Below are 23,557 nucleotides of genomic sequence, written 5' to 3' on the forward strand. Positions count from 1 at the left end.
AGAAAATGGAGGCGCTTCCTACATCAGTCTGGGAATATAAAGACTTGGCAGACGCGATGCAAACAAACATGGGTTAAAATTGTTGGAGTGGAAAGAAAACCACGCAAGTGGTGGAACACGAAATAAAGCAAGCTATGAAAGAGTGTAAGGAGGCGTCTAGGGGTCATAGAGAAACCAAAAATTTGGCATTACACGAAGAAGAGGCACTCGTTGGATGGAACAAGTACCGAGAAAGTATAAGGGTGGCGAGTGAGCCCATGCAAGAAAAAAAAATTACAAGTGAACGTTGGATGCCTGACATTCGCAAAAGACAAAGGCGCACCAAAAAGCTTGTTAAGCCACGTAAGAGCACTAGGAGCTCTAACTTAAACTTCGCAAATGGCTATATAAGATACTATAAGGAAGGATAAGGGATAGCGCTATAAGGGATGAAGACGGTGACATCATCGAAGGAGACGACGCACTGCGGTAAATCAGAGATGTTATTAGGGATAAATTCGGCAAGAAAGAACGTGTAACATATCGTAAACGTATGGCGGTTTAACGGCAGCGGTGAACAAAGACTTGACAGGACAGACGCTCTTTCTTCACCCCTGCCATTAAACTGCTCATACGTTTACAATATGTTACCGCCGACTGGCCCAGCAGACTACTATCATGAAAGAAAGCGTTGTTCAGGCTCAACCAGATCTACTAATAGAGAAGCCTATTTGTCCCTAACAACGCGGCAGCAGGACCAGATGAATTTCTAATACAGCTGGGTCAAAATAACAAGGCAGAGTTGAGTAGTGCCGTAGAGCGAGTAATTAAAAAGAATCCTGATTGGATGACATGAAATCAAGAAGAAGGTCATGTACAAAGGCAAATGCGATAGGGATAAGACGATCTCGTATCGACCAGTTACAGTAACATCGGTGATATAGAACATAGCAATGCAAGCCATAAAATTACAGCTGTGAAAGTGGGTGGAAAAAATAGTATCTTGGAGGAGCTACAAAATGGGTTAAGATCGGGAAGACGCTTGGAGAATAATATTTTTATACTAACTCAGTGCACAGAGGTCTCAATAGCTGAGAGTGTACTTTTATGAATAGCGTTTCTAGATATTAAGGCAGCTTACGACAATATACAAAGGGAATCGCTATGGAATATTTTCAAGCACGAGGGCATAGATAAGGATTTGGGGGATCTGCTGAAGGAGATTATAGGGAAAACTAAGTACAAATTTTATGGGAAAACCGGAAATGCAATGCAGTTGTTGAAATTCACCGAGGACTGAAAGAAGGATTCCCTCAGTCTGCATTGTCGTTTACGCTTTAGCCAAGGGCACAGAAAGGCGATTGGAGAACAGTTAATTAGGTTTGGATCTATCTTACATGTGTAATGAGCAAAGGGTTAAACAGAAGGTCCCTCGTCGGATGTGTGCGAACGACATAGTGCCACTAGCGGCAAATCCGAAAGATTTACAAAAACTTACGAATATGCGTGGCAATTCAGCGATAAATCTAAGCCTTTGGTTAGCCCGGAGAAATCGGGAATTATGATCTTTAGTGAAAAGACGAATAATGACGTGATGTGAATTCAACAGCTGGTCGTACCCAAAGTCAAGCAATAAAAATATTTCGGTGTTTTGTACATGTATTTCAGGAAAGAAATGCCCGCGTCTTTGAGTGGTCCAGCTCGATGACTACAAATATGCTAACTGCCACAGCGTACTTTTAAAAATTCCGTATAGCAAAAAAATAAAACAAAGAGGGAGAGAGACTCGCTAAAAGAAAGCGAAGTGACCACTATGAAACTAAGCAGCGTAGCTTCTACAGCCACTAAGCCCTCGCGACGTCAAATTAACGCATCGTAAAATGAGCTATCCCTTAACTACATTTATTCTTTAAATACATTTTTATTGTAAAATTAAATTATCAGACCACACGCTCAAGATGTTTAACACAGACAACCTCCTAACGTGGGATCAAGAGTGTCCCTGCTACTATTTATTTTCTTGGTTTGATTTTTTTGGCACAACATTGCATTTCTTGCCACATTCTAGCCCACCTTTTGGTAATTACATCAAGACTATATAATCTTCGCGTGCAACGCATAAGTTTTCCAACTTATTACGTTTCTTTAATCCTGTAGGACGTTTTCGGTGATGGCGTCGAGTGACACCACCAGGGCCGAAAGGGTTTATAGCGCATTTCGCAGTTTTTGCTGTGGCAAAGAGGCAGGACATGTTCGCCATAGTATAATAACATAGTATTTTCTTGCGGTGGCTGAAGCTGGCGCAATCCACGCTAAGGCGATTTTTCCACCCAACGCTCATCCAATGACGCACCGATGCGCTGCTTCCGTTTGTTTATCTTTGTCATTTCGTAGATGCCAGAGAGTGGCACCGGGAAAGTGAACTGTAGATTTTCTCATAAAAGTAAACTTGGACGTTCAAAATAATTGAAAAACAGCCACCAGCCGTGTCCAAGCTTCCACCCACCTTATACAGACAGATTCCGCGAGTCCCATTTTGCAAGACGTCAATTTCATGACAGCGCGTTCCGCGAGTTCTCCATTTCTTGTGTGACAGCGCATCCGATCCAGACAGATTGCGCGGCTTGCGCTTAGACCGCTCGCGCGACTTACTCTTTTCGCAACTCGCTTGGTTTCTCGGTTGCCACCGGCGCTGAATTGAGACGCTTATCCACAGCGCGAGTAATTTACCGGTGCGCTCAGGAAAAGCGGGGAACAGCGCGCTATATCTGTTCGACCCTGTTCCCCTTCATTTCGGCAGTGTTTTGGTTTTGAAGAAACATTCTGGAGCTCACCGACCACTTCCTATTCAATCGTTCGACAACGCTGTCTGTTTTCGATCAAAAAATTCAATTCAACATTTTTAAACCTCACTACCCTAAATTCAATTTCCGAGCAAGGCGAAACAAATACAGAGAACAACGGCTTAGGAACTTGCGCAAGATTTTATTTTGTGTGCGACTGGAAGACCTATAGATCGTCCATTGATTGCTCATTGATCGCGCACGACGCCGCACCGTACACTGGGGTGCTCTTCGATATTCACGGAGTATGACATGGAGGCAGAGCAACAATCCAACGACGGTTTGAACGAAGAGACCAATCCCCGCACGAAGGTTGAATACTTAGTTTCTTTCACATATTACCTCCTAACTAAAATTCGCATTGAAAGGCGGTGATGGATATTCACTAAGTGGAGCGCCCAGCAGTACGTTCCATGTGAAAACAAAAAGAACAGAAAACCCGGCATATCTCAGTCGCAGAGGTCCCACTGCTTTGTCGATATGCACGTATGTCACTCTTGTCTGTCAGGCGTTGCTTTTCAGGGCAGTGTCGCCGCGCACGTCTTTGCCTAAAGCTCGACCACGTACGTCCCTTTTCCTTAACGGTCGCGCTTTCGATGCGTCATGGGTACGCTGTCTCCCCACATTTCTTCCTCCTCGACGGCGTTCTTTGCTTTGGTGTGTGACACCCGACAGCGACGTCACTTTTGTAGCATTCGGAAAGATTTACAATATTATCGCTTGATTCGCTTTGCATTCTGCCCCGGCTTTTAGCATTTATTTCTACTTTTGTTTCGCTTTAATACACGACCATACTTTAATAAAACACAACATGCACTGTGCACCACAGGTATCGCGGCCGCTTTCACCGCAATGATTCAAGGGGTAAAGTGTAAACTGACATTTCTCGAACTACCGATCCCTTTGGAACTTAATGCGCCGATCTGCCGCTTGACGTGATACCAGGCCGAGAAAAATATTGCCTCCATACGCTTTCCGAATGGGCCTTTCGAAAACCCTGGGCCGAACACTTCTCTATATGGTCCCACAGGCTGCCGTGCAGAAAGGAAGAACGAATTAAAAAGAAGCATAAACAAATAATAAATTTTCCCGCTGCTTGAGCCCTTCAGTTATATTTAGTAGTCACTTCACTCGGACCTTCGTAAGAGCTACGCCAGCAGCGGTTGTGGGAAGTGTCAAGCTCATCTCTCCCGGCGTGGGCACGAATAGCCAGAGACAAAACGAACGCTCACGCTTCATTTGGGGTACTAGCTGCGGCACTTTTCTTGCCACTTCGCCTAGTATTGCCAAATCCTCCACGTTTAAGCATGCATGGTGCTTCTGGGAGTAAGAGGTTCTTTCTTTCGCACCATATGCTAAACCACCGAGTCAAATAAATTTCAAAAAATAGGAAACCGTCTGAGATCAGTTATTGATGTCTTTGGCAATGGTGAGCTGCCACCTACAATGCGAATTTCATATAAAAACCTTGATATGTAGAAGTTTCCGTTTATTCACAAATTTTATAACGCCTACTGCGAGAAAAAAAGCATATCCGTCACTAATGTGCGTAACAATGGTTAATTTTGTTGCGCTCATTTCTACGAAAAACGGTTGTGCTGAGAAAAGTGCTACACATACAACACTCATGGAAGAAATTCAAACATGCCACACAACGAAGTCTCGCAAGGACAGGACTCGCATATCGAGAAGCGAGGTGTATCAGCACGACAGGTGCCACGTGCGGCGTAGGGGGCGCAAAGCAGCGCGTTTCCTTTGGGGGGCGTCGTCTGCAGCTGTTTATGCGTATGTCTCTGGGCGACGTATCATTCTGTTGACGACCTCGTGGGGATGACATTTTCTAAACGAGCTCGTGTACCTGACCCATATGCAGAAAACGCGGGCTGGGCTCGAAGTGCAGTCTAAAGAGAAGATAAAGACTGAAATGTGATTTTGTCATTCAGGTTTAGCCACCGCCCCTCAGTGCCTTGCTTTTCTCAGCAGGCCTAGACTAGGGTTTCATGTCAAATGAAGTTGTTCCCTCTGTGTGTGTTTGTCTCTCTCTCTCTACCGCCCTTCTATGCTAGGCAAAACACTAGGCCATGGCATTGACACCATTTTTCACAGCAAATGGTCAGTCTTTCAACGTCTTACGCCGCAGATTTACAGCGGTGCCTTGCGCGTTCTAATAAACTTATGCTCATGTAATTCCTAATGCACTTGAGAATATGCACGCAGGAAAGAAGGGAGAGAAGTAAAAATGGGGAGGGGGCGAACAGCCGGTTATATTTTTATGACTAAGACAGGATGTCAGCATATAATTTGATAACAAGAAAAGTAAGGGAAACATCCCTAAAATTGCCTTAGACTTACCGTATGTACAAAACAAAATCTCGAATCAAAAAGTTGTAATCCTTGACAGTCCGTAATTTCGGGAGTTCCGCGAGGCTCACTATTGGCGGGTCCGCTACTGTTCCTAGTTGATATTAACAATATTGATCTTGGAATACGTGAAACATTCAGATTTATGCGGAAGAATGCATATCGTAGTTAGAAATTAAATATGTATATGACCAAGTATATTGCAAAACAACTGCGATAAAATTTCTAATTGGCATTACGAATGGCTTATCTTCCTTAATGTGTCCAAATACAAGCATCCAGAGACATATAGACTGAAGAGACGAAGTGTGGGTGAACAAGGGAAGCCTCAGTCTGAAGCCAATGTTTCTGCAAGGGGACTTGTTGCCCTGACGAAGCTAAGTTCTGGGGTGTTTTACGTGTCAAATGAAGATGTGATTATGAGGTACGCCTTAGTAGACTCCGGATTAAGTTTCATGGGCTGGGGATCTTTAGCGTGCACTTAAATCTAAGTACAAGAGAGTTTTTGCATTTTACCCCCATCTGAGACGTGGAGCTCACGAAGAGCTAACATAAGAAATCGTCAAACTTCATCACGACGTCGAATAGAAAGGCCACGAAATTATTTTCCAGTGGCTACCTGGCCATTGGGGGATCAGTGGAAATGACCAAAGAGACAAAGCTGCCCGAGAGTAACATCAAGAACAACGCAGCGTTCCCATTCCTCTTTACAGGACAGACGCTGCAAGGCAGCTTCATCACCTGGCACGAAAGCTGTTTTTAACAGAGTGGAACACGCCGCTCGCGTGACGTCAGGGCACGGACTCGCGCAGGTCGTATGCTACAGTTCGGGCGTTGTCCGGGCGCCTTTGCAGGGCTGTCGTTTGTTCGCTCTCGTTCTCATTGCTTTGCTTGTATACTTATGGCAGTCGTTTCAAACATATTTTTGCAACTTCTTCGTTAGAGGAAATTTATTCAGAGAGCTAATTTCTTGGACTACAATACAGTTCTCAAAGGCAACGCTACAGTGCCAGCCGAAGGAGCGCAGACCAGCCCATTGCGGTTTTTTCATGCGCGGATCGACAACTGCAAAAACATAGCATATAAGAATCCAGTTATGATACCATACCTGCCGCGGTGCAACAAGTATGTCACAAACGCTGGCTATATATGACTTCTACAACAGTTATCTTGATTTTAGTCCGCTGAAACAAGTTTGCTCACGACGAGTAGTTTATGGTATAATATCGAATTTTTTCATTTCTTCACAGAAATGCTCGGCAGTAACACGAGGACATAACTAACACTGCAGTTTAGATTCTACTAGCACCACTTACTTCTTTAACTGCTTCTCAAAATTAGGCGGTTCTTCACGTGTTTAAGTGGCAGTAATTTGAAGTAAAGCTAATTGAGGCTTAGAGCTGTTTGCAGAATACGAAAAGGAATGTACCAATATATGTTCCTTTTTCCGTACTACACGTCCTACTCGCTTGAGCAATTTACTGGTGTTTGTTGCTTGAGGAATATACATGACGAATCTGTTTGGCGAGCTCACACATCCTGCTCGGCCCATATCTTTTAGTGAAGTATGCCTTTTGGACCGTATGGGTGCAACCAGAAAGAAGCCGAAGCGTCATTCATTAGTAGTATGGGATATAGTGAAGGTACAATTCCCCGGCGGAGGGTCAAAAACCAAGTAAAACATGCAAGGCTTGTGGTGTCTTCCTCATGAAGGTTTGCCAGGTTCTCTTTTATGTAATAACGAAGCGAATAGTTCTCCGTTTGTATAATTAAACAACGCGGGATCGAGACATGGTGAGGCAGAAAGTGCTTTATTTTCCTTTTCTAGGCACCCTAACCTGCACTGTAGTACCTCGAGTATACTTTATGCATTGTAATTGACCCTGTAAAAGCTGATTCATGGTGTCAATTCGAAGTTCTAGTGAACTGATGGGTTTCGCGAACAATGCGTGCCTTGCCATAACGACAGTCGGTTGCTACCGTTGCGTAAGCGGCGTGCCATATTGTCGACAAAGGCTACTGAGAGCGACCATGAGACATTTCATCGCTTGCAATCGATTGGCTATCGATCTTAACCACGAAACCTTTCTTTCAGGTGATTGCTACTATGGTACTGTAATAGCCTGAGAAAGGCTGACACTATCAATAAATGAATGAATGAATGAATTAACTATGCAAATACTCTACATATGATGCGCCGTCGTGTTAGCAGCCATGAGCAAGTCGTTTTATGGGGGCCTGTTTCAGAAAGCAGTGAAAGTAGCTGCAAACTTTTTCATACGAAATGCGCGCCTACCTCTTTCTTTTACGCATTAATAAAGTGGCCATATTTGACTAGAACAACCCACCAGAGCAATAAGAATCATGATGTCAGCTTCGCTGGGCAATGTCTTTCTAACACGGATAACATGTTGACACAAAATACCAAGATTTTACTTCCATGTAAAATGCTCTCATGGCTAAGTACTAAGGGAATGTTAAGTGTTTAGTGAAGTATCATACACAACTTTCGTGTTGAATTTGCAGACATTCTTTTTTCGCAAAATTTCTGGACAGACACGGCGCGTATATGCATTGCAAAACCCGCAGACCCCTTCAACCCTTACAAAAATTTTTATAGAATGTCTATAGACAGCCTATAGACGTCTATAGACTGTCTATAGACTTTCTATAAAAAGTTTGTAAGGGAACGCTACATAACTTGCGATTCCAAGCCGCAAATTTTCTCAACTCACGCGCTTTTGAAGAAGGAACTGTGGTTCAGGTATGTCAGCAGAAAGAAGCCGACATATCCTTGAATAAGTACGGCTCGGGCCACCATTACGCCAAGCATACACGAAGGGAACGAGCGCACGTGGCAACCAAGCGGGCCGGAGCGAGCGGAGTCCTGGCCGTGACGTCACTCGTGAGGGGGCGCCACCCTAAGTTCTCGCCGCTAATACCGGCTGTCGTTGGGAGTGGGTTTCACGAAGGCGTACACTACTTTGATTGGAACGACTGAGAGTGCTGCATGCGACGTCTGCGGCGTGGAAGAGAGCATCGAACATTTAGTGTGCCATTGTCATCGATTTCAGTGGGAAAGACAAACATAATATATCGCATTAGGACGACTGGATGATCGGCCGTTGTCCGTGCAGGCGCTATTTGAAGACCGCCCCCATCGCTCCTCGGCCCACAAAACTGTGAAGGTACATTTGTCTTTCTTGATGGCGGCTGGCCTGTGTGAACGCCTTTGACTTGGGAGGCCCTCCGCGCGCAAGCGCGAACTCACCACGGCTTTCCTCCCCTCCCTCTCTCTATCTTATCTTTCTATTCCCTCTTTCCCGTCCCCCAGAGTAGGGTAATCAACCAGACGCATTTCTGGTTAACATCCCCGCCTGCTCTCTCTATTTCCTCCTCCTCCTACCCCCATCGAAATGCGGCTGCTGCAGCCGTGATCGAACTCGTGGCCTCCAACTCAGCAGTGCAGCACCTTAAACACCGAGATACCATGGTGGGCGTCTTGACGAACACAAGTCTCCTTTTAGAAACGTTGGTTTCAGCCTACGGCTTTCCTTCTTCGCCAATTATTGATCAAGTACAATAATGTTCCTTTCACGCGCAAGCGTAAGCTTTTTCATGCGCAGTGTCACGTCAAGGATCCACGTATGTCACAGGCTGAATACGCTAGTTATGCGCAACGTTTTCACATGATCTGCGTTGGAACTTATAGGTAAATCTGTGACTGTGTTAAATTTCATGAGGCGAAATTTCAAAGGTGCACCTAGAAAAATAAAGGTAATTTTGTATTTCTGCAATGTGGCCACCCGTTGTCGAATATGCCAATGATGTGAGGGGCTCAAATTCCCTAGTTTTATTCGACAGCTTAGAAGCAACACAAAAGCAAGTGGTCATCTTGGCACGCGTAATTATGTTTTTTTTTTCTTCTTTTTCCCCCCTTTTTTTTCTTTTTCAGACAGTCCTACCAAGCTCAAAACGCAATCTCGAATGGCCGATCCTCTCGTCCCGCCGCTGGTATTCTCGCATGACGTTCCTGAGGAGATATTTTTCCCGTGCGATTGCGCGACACACACAACAAAAAAGTTAGTCTGTACTCACCGACATACAGGGTATTTTTTCTTTTTTTTTGCACCACATTTTTCAAAGATTGCGTATGGCAAATTATTATTATTTTCAAATACTGTTGGCCGTCTTGGCCGTAACAGGGTGGGTTCAGCAAGTTTGCGCATAGCGTAATAAATGTAAACACCTTACAAACGTAAATAGCACATGAAGCAATGAATGTTGGAAATACAATTCAAAACAGATAACCAAATACAAATACAATCTTCTGGCTAAGAAATACATGTTTGCAACATTGTGACAGTGATATCGGAAGCAGCATAAAAGAAAGACTATTGTATGTATTTCTAGAATAGTGTGACAATGTTTGCACGACACTACTAAAATTCAATTTCATAAAACGTTTTTAACGCGTTCCTGAAATATTTTAATGCTACTCGACTGTAAAACAGACGCCGGCAAATTGTTCCATTCCTTAATCGTTCGCGGAAAAAATGAATAAGCGTACATGTCCAGATATGCTTTTGGAATTGAGAACATGCAATGATTGCTTGACCTGACGTTTCTAGCCTTTCTGGGAGCAAGACAGGGTGTGGTTTCAATATTGAAGTGGCCTTTTGATAACAAAAAAAGAAATTTAAGTCTAGCCAACTTCCGCCGTTGAGCCAATGGAGGCATATCAAGCAACCGAAGCATTTCGGAAACAGAGTCAGTACGATAATACCGGGAAAGAATGAACCTTGCAGATTTTCTCTGTATCTTCTCAATGCGGTTTATTAATCCTGATTGAAACGGATCCCAAATGGCACTGGCATACTCTAACGTCGGTGTAATGTAAGTTAAATATGCAAGTAGTTTGACGGGTGTGGTTGCTAGCTTTAATTTTCGGCGAAGGAACCATAATTTTTTTTTTCTGCAGCTCCACAAATTCTGTCTATGTGTGATTTCCAACTTAAGTCTTTCGAAATTGTTAAACCTAGGTACCTTATCGTTTCAGCTTCGGTTAGAATTGTTGAGTTCATCTCATAATTACACTCAATAACATGCTTTGTTTTGTTTGTAATTCTGAGCATGAATGACTTAGATTCGTTAATTGTCATTTTACTTTTCGCGGCCCAGACTTCTACAGCTTTAAGGGCTCGACTAAGTGACGCCTGAGCGTTTTGGTTATTGATTACATGATATAATAAACAATCGTCTGCAAATAACCGGATGGTTATGTCGTTACTTGTGTGATGAGCAATATTATTTATGTAAACTAGAAAAAGAAGTGGTCCTAAAGCGGATCCATGTGGAACACCTTAGGCAATTTTTAATTGGTTAGATTTGTTACCATTTATTTCAACGTATTGTGTCCGATCTGTAAGATATGAGGGGATCCACCTAACAACATCATAATTTATATTCATTTCCATCAGCTTTTTCATTAATTGGTTATGTAAGACCAGATCGAACGCCTTCGAATAATCTAAAATATAGCGTCGACCTGCTTTCTAGTGTTCAAGGAAGCTGAAAAATCGTTGTTCGTTTCTATGAACTGTATGGCAGTCGAAATGTGCTGTCGAAATCCGTGCTGGTTGGGAAAAAAAGCTTTCTTGTCTTCAAGGTAGGTGTAAATTGACTTTGAAACTATGTGTTCAAGTAGTTTGCAGCATACACACGTGAGTGAAATTGGCCGACAATTTACAATGTTGCCTTTCCCCAGACTTGTGAACCGGAACCACCTTTGCGACTAGCCAGTCATCTGGGACCCGTTTTTGTTTTAGTGAAGAATAAAAATAATATCTAGATAGTGAGCTACCCATTCCGCATAGCTGCGCAGAAAGGCATTTGGTATGCCGTCTGGGCCTACAGATTTCTTATCGTTAATTTTAAGCAAAAGAGCTACAATGCCTTCATGCGAAACTTGAATATTAGGCATTGGTGATGTGTACGGGGATTCTAGTGAGAGGGGAGAAAGACCATCTGCAGAAATGTCAGTGAAGACAGATTGAAAAAAATCATTAAAACATACTGCCATACGCGAGTTGTCCGACACAAGTTCGCCATTAGCGACAATGCCACTTGGACCTTCATTATTATGCGACAAATGGCGCCAAAAACGGTGCGGATCGTGCTTCATAAAATTAGTTAATGTCACGTCATAGTAATTAGTTTTAGCAGCAGCCATACTTGTGCGCAACATAGAGCTTAGCGCCGAAATTTTATTATGATCTTTTTTTACTTCTGTCTCTCACGGTTAATTTTCCGCTTTAGGTGTATAATTTCGTGGGTTATCCACGGGTTCTGTTTATTTACAATTGTGCAAATAGCACAATTCTAACCTTTGATCTAAATTACTCGATGAGGCGGCCATTACTTCCACGAGAAATCAAAATGTTCAATTGAATAGTAAACGCAATTACGCTAATTAACTTTCTAAATTAATTACTTTATGACACATATTTAAATCTACTAATTATAGCAGGTTATTTCACACGGTGCATCCACTCGGAATGGCAGTGGCTGGGCCCGAGATTAGATGCGTCGGCCGCTGCGTGCCCAGGCGCCTCCTACCGCGAGCCCAGCAGCTACCGTTAGGTGTCACTGGCTGCCTGCGGAGCGCCTCGGCGGCCGCCATCCCCGTGCTCCACACAAGGGTGATGCGCAGTGTACATTTCCGCCTATAATTATGGCTCTAGCTGCTCTTCGCCGCATACGTACAGCTTTGCCAGTGTGGTGAAATGTAGGATTCTCTCTATCGCTCTCTCTATCTCTGCCCCTCCCCTCAATCTATTGATAAATACAAATGATCACTAGCACACAGGATTGAGTAAAAGGAGGGAACTAGCTAGGCTGAATGCCATCGCATCAGGTGACTTCGCGGTGCCGAGAACCTGCACAATTTGTTATCTTCGTCTTATATTTCACAAGGAAGCCAGCCAATGGTTGCACGAATAATGAGCGTCACGACGGGATGCGTAAGTCTCGCCCACGTCTCGGCCCAACTGAATCAACCAAATGTTGCGAAAGAAAGGTAGAATCAAGAAAAAGTGAACGACCGGCACTCCTACTCGAAAACGCGTTAATGGGGCTCTTGCATTGCCCAGGGGGCGCTGCGAAAATGGTGCTAAAAAGCGCCCTCTGTCCTGAACTGGGTAGTGCCAAGCTCGGTCGCCTGCTTCGAAAAGCACGTTTACAATATGGACCTGCCACTTTCGGTTTTGTTGTACCACGGCTTGCAGCGAATATCGGGCGCCGAAGATTTTTTCAGGGGTGGCACGTTGCGTAAAGTCAATAAATAATGCAACGCCGAATACGTGTACGCCGTTCAAGAAATAAGCGGCTAAGTTTTAGCGCGGTGTCAATTGCAAGTGAAGCGAGGCGCGTGCGAAGTTGAACTTCAGGTAAGGTTTGCACGCTGCTAGATTCAGGCGCACAAACGCGAGGAAATGCTTGCTATAAATGAATTCACAGCAGCGATAAGCAAACATCATGTGTACTGAACTGCTCGAGCACACGACGGTACGCACCGCGACGGCAGTGGTCTTGACATGCCGTGAAGCGGCGGGCCTCTATAACTTTGTTGACTGCATGTCGCTAGATAAGCAGTTATGCCTGCACTGTAGTAGCGGCCATCTGTCCCTTTAGCAACTGATAAATAATGGGTGCAATGCATATGAGCTCGCAGTAACGTATGTGCGAATCGCGCTGCAGCACGAGCTCGTGTGCTGCTCGCTTCACGTAGCTTTTAATGACAGTGCTCGAACATCGATGTGCTGCAACCAATACTACCTTGCTGCGCTGCCTCAACGTGCTGGCTTGAGGTCAAGGATGAGCACATTTAACTCTATAACCTGTGCTGCTCGTAGTGGGATAGTACCATCTCACCGAACCAGCCCGACCATTTGTGGTCATTTGCACACACCTGGTCACTCCACCACTTCGCACCGGTCGAATTGTTAATTGTCGCTGTGGCCGGGTCTCGAATCGTGAATTACCAGCCATGCCTGCTGCTATATATCGGTCTGCCGTCGGGACTGTAGGTGCAAAAGACCGAATTTTAGAACGCAGATAATCAAGCAAGCTTCAAGACAGGCGAGGCAGTCAGCATGGCGCGAAGTTTCGCTTACCCAGCGCAGCTGTACGAACTGCAGCTGTCCAGTGCGCCCGACGCTCCACTTCGTGAGGCCTTGAAGGAAAACGGTAGAATCTGATGTTGGGATCCAGGCCTTCTTGTTCATGGCAGCCCGCGACACAGAAGTAACGACGGTGACGCTTTTTCGAGGTTGAGCTAGGTCCCACCGAATCGGCGTCGCCGATTCCTTCTGCTTCCAGCATTGCGTCTCACGGAGAGTCCGTTTTCGTTAAACTATAGGCTGCGGCTAGCTCGCAGCGTGGTCTAGCTGTGAGAAGTGACGAGCATTTTCGGACTCGCAACAGGGCAGAAAAAAGCGCGAATCCACGTAAAACTCGGGCTAGAAACGTGCTTCGCTACAGCCAGGGCTCAATACCACCCAAGCCTGTACTACCCAGATAACGTTTCGCGCGCCACCACTAGGCGCCACTACTGTACCTCAAGCTCCAGCGCAAGACGCCCATACACGACCGCTGGCAGCCATCAGCGGTGCTTTAGCGGACCGATGACCGTGTGGACATCGAACCATACCCAGCCCCGTGCCGTGAATTCGCTCTCCGCGCGCTCACCTGACGAAGGGGTCGCAGCAGTTGACCGATCCGCAGACGCGCGAGGGCAGGTTGCGTCCCTTGATCACGCGCAGCTCGAGGCTCTCGCGGGGGTCCTCGTACTGCAGCGAAAACCAGATGCGGCCACGGTGGCTCTCCGGGAAACTGCGCTCTTCGCCGTCGTCAGCGCCGTCGTCCGCCGTCACCCGGTACAGCTCGGGGTTCAGGCCACCCAGGAGCGAGGTGGCTGCGACACGCGAAGGGAGAGAAAGCCGAACAACCATGTCAACGCGAAGGGCTCTTTTCATCTACAGGGCGTTGGGTTCAAAGCACTTTCCACTGCCCTACTCGCGTTTTTACGAGTACAAACTGAATATTTTGGCAGCACAATATTCGCGCGTGGAATAAGTACGCTGATGTGCCCACGTATTGACAGTCCGGTGAACGTTGAAAAAAAATGCAGGTAAACGAGGTTGATCACACACTGCCTTCTACGGCATCTCTCACACCTAAGGCGCAGCTCTCAACGCTGATATCCACGTCGGCGATGTCCACAGTGGACTATCTCTTAATATTTCCCTCCCCTTTTCCCTTTTCCCAGCATATATATAGGGTACCCAAACGGCCTCAGTCCTGGTTAACCTGCCTGCCTTTCATTTATCATTATCCCTCTCTCTCGACGCTGAAATCCATGCCGCCTTCCTATATACTGCCCCGCTCTTGTCCTCTCGGCTTAGAAACCACGCCTGGAGACATCAAGCTACAGCGCTCATTTTCTTTTCAGTCTCTCCCTTTACAGCCACCCACCACCGACACCGATCGCACGTGACGTCACTCTACTAACCTGTTAAAACTAACCTGCCGAGGACAATGAGGACGCCTGTAGGTTTTCCTTTCAAATTTTTCTGAGGCACCTTATCCCTGTTTATAACCTTTATACCATATTAAAAACGATAAAATAAAGAAAGAACGCTTCAATGTTTTCGGTCTGCCGGCGCTTATAATTCTGTCGGCAGAAGGAGTCACGTTAATATTAATTTGATTTTTTGTTCGTTAGCTTACTGGCTAATGTATGTTTAATTTTTCAAATGAACATGATCAGTCCTGCAATATGAAGACGGTACGACTCAAACGAACGTGTGAATCCCATTACACGCCACGTGTTTCAGCGGAGACTCCCTCTGATATTAAAATGTTCTGCAATTACAACATGCCCCTAAGGTCATCAACTAAAAAGTAAACTAGTGATATTTTGTTACTCAAATTACGGCAGCCGCAACCCCAGTTGAGCGCGAGGTGATGCGAAGCATTGTTGTTTGCCTAGACGGAGGGTTCTTACGAATCCTGTTAATTTTCTGGAGCGAAACGGCGCCCGCAGTTGTAACGTGTGTGCCAACTGGTGGTATGTGCAGTGGGAATGGCACAGTAGTTGTTGAAGGTGAAATGTTTTATTACATCGAAGTGTTAGAGATGATTATGTACAATAAGTTGCATTATGGTACAAATGTGCATTAATTTGACATTAAATTATGCAATATCCATTGGTCCACTGGTTTTATTGATTTCATCGGTTTGTAGCATTCACGATCGTCGATTCGTTTTCGTTCCAGAAGGGTAGCGCGCGGCTCATGCGCCTGAACCGCATAACGACGAATAACGGCCTCGGCGCGCTTACGCTTACGTCCTCAAGCTAAACTGGGATGAGAAGCTTCTTCGGGCGAAGCATTTTGGCGGGAAACGATCCTGTAGAGACGATGTGGAGACTCAATGCAGCTCCCAGAGCGCACTAGCGGGAAGGAGCTAGCCTTTCCTTTATAGAGAGTCCTGGCGTATCTTACAGGCGCCTAGGACGTCCAACGTCAATAGTTACTTAAAGTGCTAGCCTCCTGTATAGGGCTAACGTCACCGTCAACAATCACCGCCAATAGAATAACTCCGGCGCGCTTTTCCAGGAAGCCAAGAGCGGACGTGTGAAGGGATGAGTGATTGCACACTGTTTCACTGGCCCTTCAGGTACTATCAAGGTCTTTTATATCTCTAGGTGCTTCGTGAAAACGATCAGACTGTTGGCAGGAAAAACTGCGCTGCGCTCGAAAAGAATGCCTCGCAATAATAATTATATCAGCAATTATTGTGGAAGTTCTGATGTTTACATCATTGTTACGAAGTTACGACAACGAATTGTCTCTGGGCGTAGTGTTGTTTTTCTACCTCTGGCTATTCCTGTGAAATCTCTGGTGCATTTAAAATTCGTCGCTCTTAGTTCGGTGGCGATGAACGTGGACTGTCCAGAGCGTCTGCCGGATCCGGTGGCGTCAGCAACGGCCACCTCCAGGAAACGAATCGGGCTACAGACTGACAGCGACAGCGAGGGCACCCACGTCTACTCGCTCAGCAGCGAGGACCCTTCTGATGACGACGACTTTGAACTTGCGCGAAGCCGCAAGGCGAAGAGAAGGAACACCAGGACCTCTTCGTCCTTCAGTACACAAACTGTTGGGCCCACGTGGAGCCCGACACCAACACCATCCTGTTTATGCCTGAGATACCCAACCTGTCTCGATTCAGCTGGAGACCGTGGTGCCCAACGAAATCACGGCCATTAGAGTGAACATCCACAAAAATGTACTGGCGGTTGATGTTCTGCATGCGGGTGCTCTTAGCGCTCTACGCAAGTTAACAGATCTTGATGGCATGCAGGTGCGCTATCACATCCCGCTGGGCTCTGATGTCATCATCGGTGTCGTATACGACGTAGACTTGGCCATCCTCAACAATGACTTGCCGATTCTGGTTAAAGCAACGAGTGATCGTGACGTTATTGTTAATGCCTTGCGCCTGGGCAACTCGCGTTGCGTGAAGATTGTGTTCAAGGGAAACTGCCTGCCGTCGCACGTTAAGGTAGTCCACTTTCATCATCCTGTCCGGCCTTTCATTCCGAAGCCTCTGCAGTGCCGCAACTGCATGAAACCAGGACACGTGAGCAGCGTCTGTGGGAACGAAGCATTGTGTCCCCGCTGCGTTGAGCCACACGCCGCGGATAAATGTGCGGCTACTGTCATGAAATGTTTAAACTGCTACGGATGTCATGAGGCTTCATCATAGAACTGCCCAAAAATTAAAAATTAAATTGCTATCTTAAAAAAATGACAAGAGATCATTCCTCTCATCGAGAAGCCGCCGCTAAAAACAGGAAGCGAGGCTCCCGTCGCCGACGTTCTTCAAAAAAAGCTGCGTCGGCGACGCGTGTGCCACGTCCACTGTAACCGCCTCCACTGCCACCCAGGCCACGCTCATCAGAAAGGCCTACAAAGGACAAGGGCACTGAGAAGAATCTGGACACCGAAGCCTGGCCTGCGTTGCCCAAACGGCAACCACCTGCAGATTCACTGCACGCCGACTGAAGTAATCTACCCCGAGCATTTTCTGCCGGTGAACTGACTGAACAGGATCGGCAAGTAGTTGCGTTGGTGCGATCACTAATGAATACGATTCGCATGCAACTGAACAAGCTGGAGACACCGACAGCTCAAAGCGCATTGTAAATACTGGACGCACTGAATCCAGTGCCTGCAAGCCTAATATAAGCACCATGGCTCACCCAAACCTTTATTTTCTCACTGAAGTTAAAAACGCGACGATTTTTCAATGGAATGCCAGAGGCTTGAAGTCCCGCATCTCGAGTTTGCGCCAATTTGCCTTGAAGAACCGGTTTCCTATACTCGCTTTCTGCGAAACGAACGTATCAACTCCTTACAGATTATCTGGTTACGAAGTTTTTGCTTCTTCCACATGCGAGGAACGAAGCAACGTTTCATTTATATCCGCACGGACTTGACCTATGTTTTGCATACGGTTCAGCCTGATGACTACAACCAACACGTATGCCTCCGCGTCAGAAAGAACAAAGTGTCTTGCACTCATATTGGTTGTTACATCTCCCCATCAAGGCAGTTTTACTGTGAAAGACTGAAATATATATTACAGGAAACTGATTGCCCCTGGGTCATCACTGGGGACTTCAATGCGCATCCCTTGCTTTGGAGAAGCACCAAGATCAACTCAAAGGGAAGGAATGTTGTGTCCCTTGCCTCTGATTTTGACTTCTGCTTCATGAACGATGGTAGCCTGACATTTCTGCGCAGTCCGGTGTATAGCAGCTGCCTGGACTTGACCTTGGTGTCACGGAGCTTCACATCATATGTTAAATGGTTTTGCGACATCGAGACGCACGGAAGTGATCACATTCCCACCTACCTAAGGATTAATGGACTAACTTGGTCTTTCTCTCATAGTGTCTCGAAGAGCACTGACTGGACTAAGTTCCCTTCGCTTATGGAAGAAGCGTGTCGGGGAGATTTCACCTGCAATGTCGACGACATCATCGCAGAAGCGATGAAAACTGCCAAGTGTTTATTATCAATGTCGTCAAACCGAACGGCTTTCGACATTGAACTTGAGACTTCGTGCGATTCGACGGCGTGCAGAGCGATAATACAGACGCACTAAATCAACTTATGATTTCAGAGATGCACGGCGCATTCAGAAGAAAATTGAGCGTCGCTTAGACAAACTAGAGAGTGAGCGATGGAAGAGATTCTGTGAGTCACTGGGCCCTCAGAAGCCGCTTTCACATATCTCGAGGACAGTCCGCGGTCTTATTTCATCCCTCCAACAACGACACCCATTCACAGCTTTGGCCCTCCAGCTTGGCCAAACCGAGTTTGGTGTGGCAAAAGAATTCTGTGCGAGTCACTGGCAAACCTGTCAGCACCAACATTGATGTGAGTGACCTCCCTGCTGCTTGGGTACCAGAAATGGACGTGTCCTTTACCATGGAAGAACTCGAAGCTGCCCTGGCTATTTCGAAACGATCATCCTCTCCAGGCCCTGACGGCGTCACCTATACTGCCCTGGGACATCTTGGACAAGATGCCAGAAGAACGCTTCTGAGCAGTTTCAACAACTCATGGCATAGAGGTACAGTTCCCGGCAATGGAAGTCATCTGGTACCTTTGCTAAAGCCGGAAAAATGTCCATTAGATTTGGCGGCATATCGCCCTATCGCTCTGGCCAGCTGCATCGGGAAGGTGATGGAAAGCATCATCTTTGCACGTCTAGAATGGTATCTCGAGCGTTACAATATCTACCCAGCCTCCATGGCAGGTTTTTGTCGAGGTCGTTCCTCCACTGATAGCGTCAGTGACCTGACAAAGTTTGTGCAACAGGAGAAAAGCCGTAAGCGCATATCAGTTGCGCTATTTCTTGACATGAAAGGCGCGTATGACAACGTTGCACATGACGCCGCCAGACTATTGGAATTGGCGGCCGCATGCTTCGCCGGTTATCCGACTATATAACTCGCCGGTCGTTTTTTGTACAAACAGAAGATGGCCCCACATCTGAATATTGCACTTACTGTGGCGTGCCTCAAGGAGGAGTATTGAGTCCCTCGTTGTTCAATGTGACATTCATTGGACTAGCTGAAGTTTTGCCTAAAACAATCTACCTCTCGATAAACGCAGATGATATCTGCCTTTGGACATCTGCCTTTGGATATCTGCCTTTGGATATCTGCCTTTGGATATCTGCCTTTGGATATCTGACTTCGAACTCGCCTTCAAGTTCGCGCGATTACAGCGGGCAGCAACTTTGATGTCAGCATACCTTCAAACACAAGGCTTGACTGTATCGACGGAGAAATGTGCATTGATTGCATTCACACGTAAACCTATGACATCATACCCAGTCTCCATTAATGGACACACTATCACCTATGGAAAGGCCAATCGATTCTTGGGTGTAATAATCGATCGAAATTTTACCTGGAGCCTTCATTGCACGTACCTGAAGAAAAAAACTGTTGTCGATTGCTCAGGTACTGAGATCCCTGTGCGGGAAAACATGGGGCGCATCTGCACGCTCCATGCTTCAGTTGTACAGAGCTCTCTTCCTAGGCTATTTACACTACAGCCTTCTAGTGTTGTCCGGTACGTGAAAGTCAAATATTCGCTCACTGGAGAGCTTACAGGGCCAAGCATTGCGCACGTGTTTAGGACTTCCTCGCTGTGCATCAACCGCTGCAACAATCGCCCTCGCCAAAGGTCATTCCATCCAAACGTACGTTGCTGTGGATTGTCTCAGGACGCATATCCGTCATCTTTCCCACGACCCTGATCATCACTTGGCGATCTTGTCATTGCAGAAACCGCGTGCAACGTTTTCTGAAGTTATAATCACCCATTCAGATTGTCTTCCATTAGGATACATACCACCAGCAATGCCTTCATTACCCTTGTGGTGTCTCCAACAGCCTCAGATGCCCTAAGTATTCCGGGTGTAAAGAAGAAGGCCAATCACCCAACAATAGCTCTGAAACAGATGACGCTGCTATTAATCAATGAGACATACAAGGACCGAATACACATCTATACTGATGCTTTGGTCTCACCTACCAGCTCTTCAGGTGCCGTTGTCATTCCGGCTACGAAAGCCACAATCAAATTCAAACTGTCCCACATGACAACATCAACAGCGGTAGAGCTTACTGCCCTACATGCTGCTGTCAAATATCTCCTGCAAGAGACACGTCAGAAATGGGTCATCTTTTGCGACTCAAAGGCAGCACTTCAGAGTCTGCATTTTGCCCTATATCATAGAACTCATGAGCCGCTGACATATGAAATAAGAGAAGATTACCATTAAGCTATCGCTAAACGGCATGAAATTATATTCCAGTGGCTACCTGGACATACAGGAATTGCTGGTAATGATCTCGCCGACGAAGCCACCCAGTCTGCCCATCTGGATGCCCGACCAGTTCCAATTAATCCCCTTATCAAGCATCAAGCACCGACGCTGCAACAAAGCTTCATATTGTGGGGCTAAAGCTATGACACACAAATACTGGCCTTCTCCCAACTTTCCGAAGTCTCATCTGCGTAGGCTGGATCCATCCTTAAGCTACAAGTGGCATAAAAAATTTTCCGCTCTGAGGCGACAGTATTGTGCCGCCTCTGGCTCGGGGTGGCATTTACGAAGGCCTACTCGTTCCGCATTAGAATGGGAGATAAGCCCATGTGCGACTCTTGTGGAACCACTGAAAGGATTGGACACATCCTATGTATCTGTCCCCAATACGACGTCGAGCGCGAAGTTCTCAGGACAGCACTGAACCAGCTGGACTCTAGACCATTTTCCATAATGAAGATCCTTGTACCCTGGTCGTACGCCTCGTTGGCACAGAAAGCCACGAAAGCGCTCTTGAAGTACTTCAAGTCGACAGGTCTTGGGAACCATGTGCAGACTTGGTGCAAACCTTCAACTGTGCACGAAACCGTGCTCTCTCTATCTCTTCTCTCTCTCTTTATCCCAATACCCCCTTCCCCCAGTGCAGGATAGCAAACCAGACGTGCGTCTGGTTAACCTTCCTGTCTTTCCTATCTTCTATTTCTCTGTCTCTCTCTTGGCTGATAAAGGTGATGTTGATTCGAATAACCTATGTATATCAAATAATGAGGCAGTAGTCGGGAGCAAATGTGATGTGAAAATCAAGCATTCGCGAAGTAACGGAACCTCAGTGGTTTAGTTCATTCCGACTAATGCTCCTGCTGCCGCAGAAATTAAATTTTGCATCTGATGCAGTGGCTACGAGGAGAAAGGCATGTTGGAGCAGGAGTCACGTACAACGAGTACAGTCGGCATCGCTGCGGTGACTTTGATTTTTGTTGCTTAATAGAACCTTAGTGCGCTTCTTCACCGTGACTCCAACCAGCACGTGTGCATACGAAATGCGCGCAGACTCGGTCAGCAGTAATGATATCAGAAGATCAAGCGCTCTTTGTTTTTTTTTATTTTGTGGCTAAGAGTGAAACGGACAGAGTATGATAAGTAATTATGTCGAGCCTACCCCTTGTCGGCTGCGACAGGTTCATATTAGTTATTCTGGACATATAAACAGCAAAGAGTCCTATTGCAGGTATTTTTGCCCTGTACGGCATAATGCTGCAAGCTCGGTGACTATAATGAAATAAAGCCTTGATATTTTACACGGTAACAGATTGCGCACAGCGATACTACCAAATTTGTGGCTGAAATTACGCAGACAGCTGCTGTGCTCAGCTTTGACAGCACTTCTGCCACGGTCTTGCATATTGTCTACCTCTCTCTGGGCGCAATAGTTGCAACAATTTCCATTTGCGAAATTAACATATTTGGGATGCTACTGCCTCACGTAGCAACGGTCGCTCCTCGTCCCACACGGGCGGTTCCATAAAACCGCACAGACGTTCAGCAACAACGCTGTGCTACATAATATTATTAGAAATTATGGGGACACCGTCGAACAAGAAATGTCGCTTCGGCTTAAAAGCGACATTCCTTGTTCGACTACTCCCCATAATTTCAAGTTTCCATCTTCCTGTAATCTTCTGTCTTTTTTAGAACAACGTAGTAAGATCACACCGGAGATAGTCCGCATAAAAACATAGAATGTGCAGGAACCCCCGATGACGATTGCGAATGTAAGCCAATAGTCGAACGCTTCTAGACAGCTACTCAGTTCATTAAAAGAATGATGCCCTTGAAGGTGTATATCTGTTGTAGTGAGAATATTTAGGCAGCGTTCATTGTTTCATTTGGTAATTCAGTAGATAATAGAGCTGGTAGCCAGCACATTTGTGGCGGTAGTATAGGTAGACAACAAGTGCGTCGCAATGAGCTTCAATAATCGGTGTTCCATTAGAGCACCCGCGCTTTGCATCGGGGCCCTCGTGGCGAAGGTGAAATTCCGACCACCATCCACCAACTAAGAAAACTGGCAAAAGAGCGAAAGAAAGCTATTCGATTTAAATGTGCAGCGAAGCTCAGAAACACACACAAAGACACGTGGTTTTACAGACACGTAGCACAGAACTGTTCCAATCGCTCAGGCGCATTTGATGTAATGCAGTGAGTCTCACCTGAACAATGCCGGCAAAAGCATCAGCCTACAAATGTTTGCATCAGTCTTTATCAGTCTACAGTACCTAGGGTAAGTTGGAAGAATATCAAGATTCATGGTAATCTTTTGCGTACTGCGGGATGACAGTGTTAAGGAGCCATAGTGGAGGTACATCCAGCCTCGACACTGTTTCTTTTATAAATAAAAAGAATCACATACACCGGACAATGGAAAGGATTCTGTGCCCACAATTTCTCTTTCTTATTTTTAGTCTGTGTATAACTGTAGTGTTTGCAACGTTACAACAAAGCAGACGAAGGACGTGCCAGGCTAACGTGAACCACCAACACAACCCACTCTGGTCGTCGCATGCACGCAAGTGTGACGACGTGAAAGCTCTTGCATCGGCCAAATTATGTTTAGGCCTTTATGTATGGACTTCCGAGATTATTTTACACATTTTTTCATCGGTTTAGAGACACAAAGTTTTCTACATTCGGATACATTCTTAATCTTTTACAGCTCGCTGTAATGTCCCTTCGGTACACTTATTCAAGGTGTAAGCAAATAGACAACGCGGTGCAGTGAATAGCACATAGTCACAGGAACTTCCTTCTCGCCACGAGGCGAAAAGTATGAAATGTGCATATGTGTTTTTGTTATCCTCCTCAACCCTCCCCTCGCATCTCCTAGCCGATTAATAAAT

General features: G+C 45.9%; 1 protein-coding gene across 1 annotated transcript in view; it reads right to left on the bottom strand.

Annotated features, from left to right (window-relative positions):
• Positions 1–23,557, bottom strand: part of LOC142588463 (synaptotagmin-15-like) — a 378,085-nt gene that overhangs the window by 114,358 nt on the left and 240,170 nt on the right. Inside the window, exon 4 of the mRNA XM_075700233.1 lies at positions 13,932–14,157. Within this exon, the coding sequence (XP_075556348.1) occupies positions 13,932–14,157 (226 nt within the window). The remainder of the gene's footprint in view (positions 1–13,931; positions 14,158–23,557) is intronic.

This window comes from Dermacentor variabilis, chromosome 1, assembly GCF_050947875.1.
Source record: "Dermacentor variabilis isolate Ectoservices chromosome 1, ASM5094787v1, whole genome shotgun sequence".
NCBI lineage: Eukaryota > Metazoa > Arthropoda > Arachnida > Ixodida > Ixodidae > Dermacentor > Dermacentor variabilis.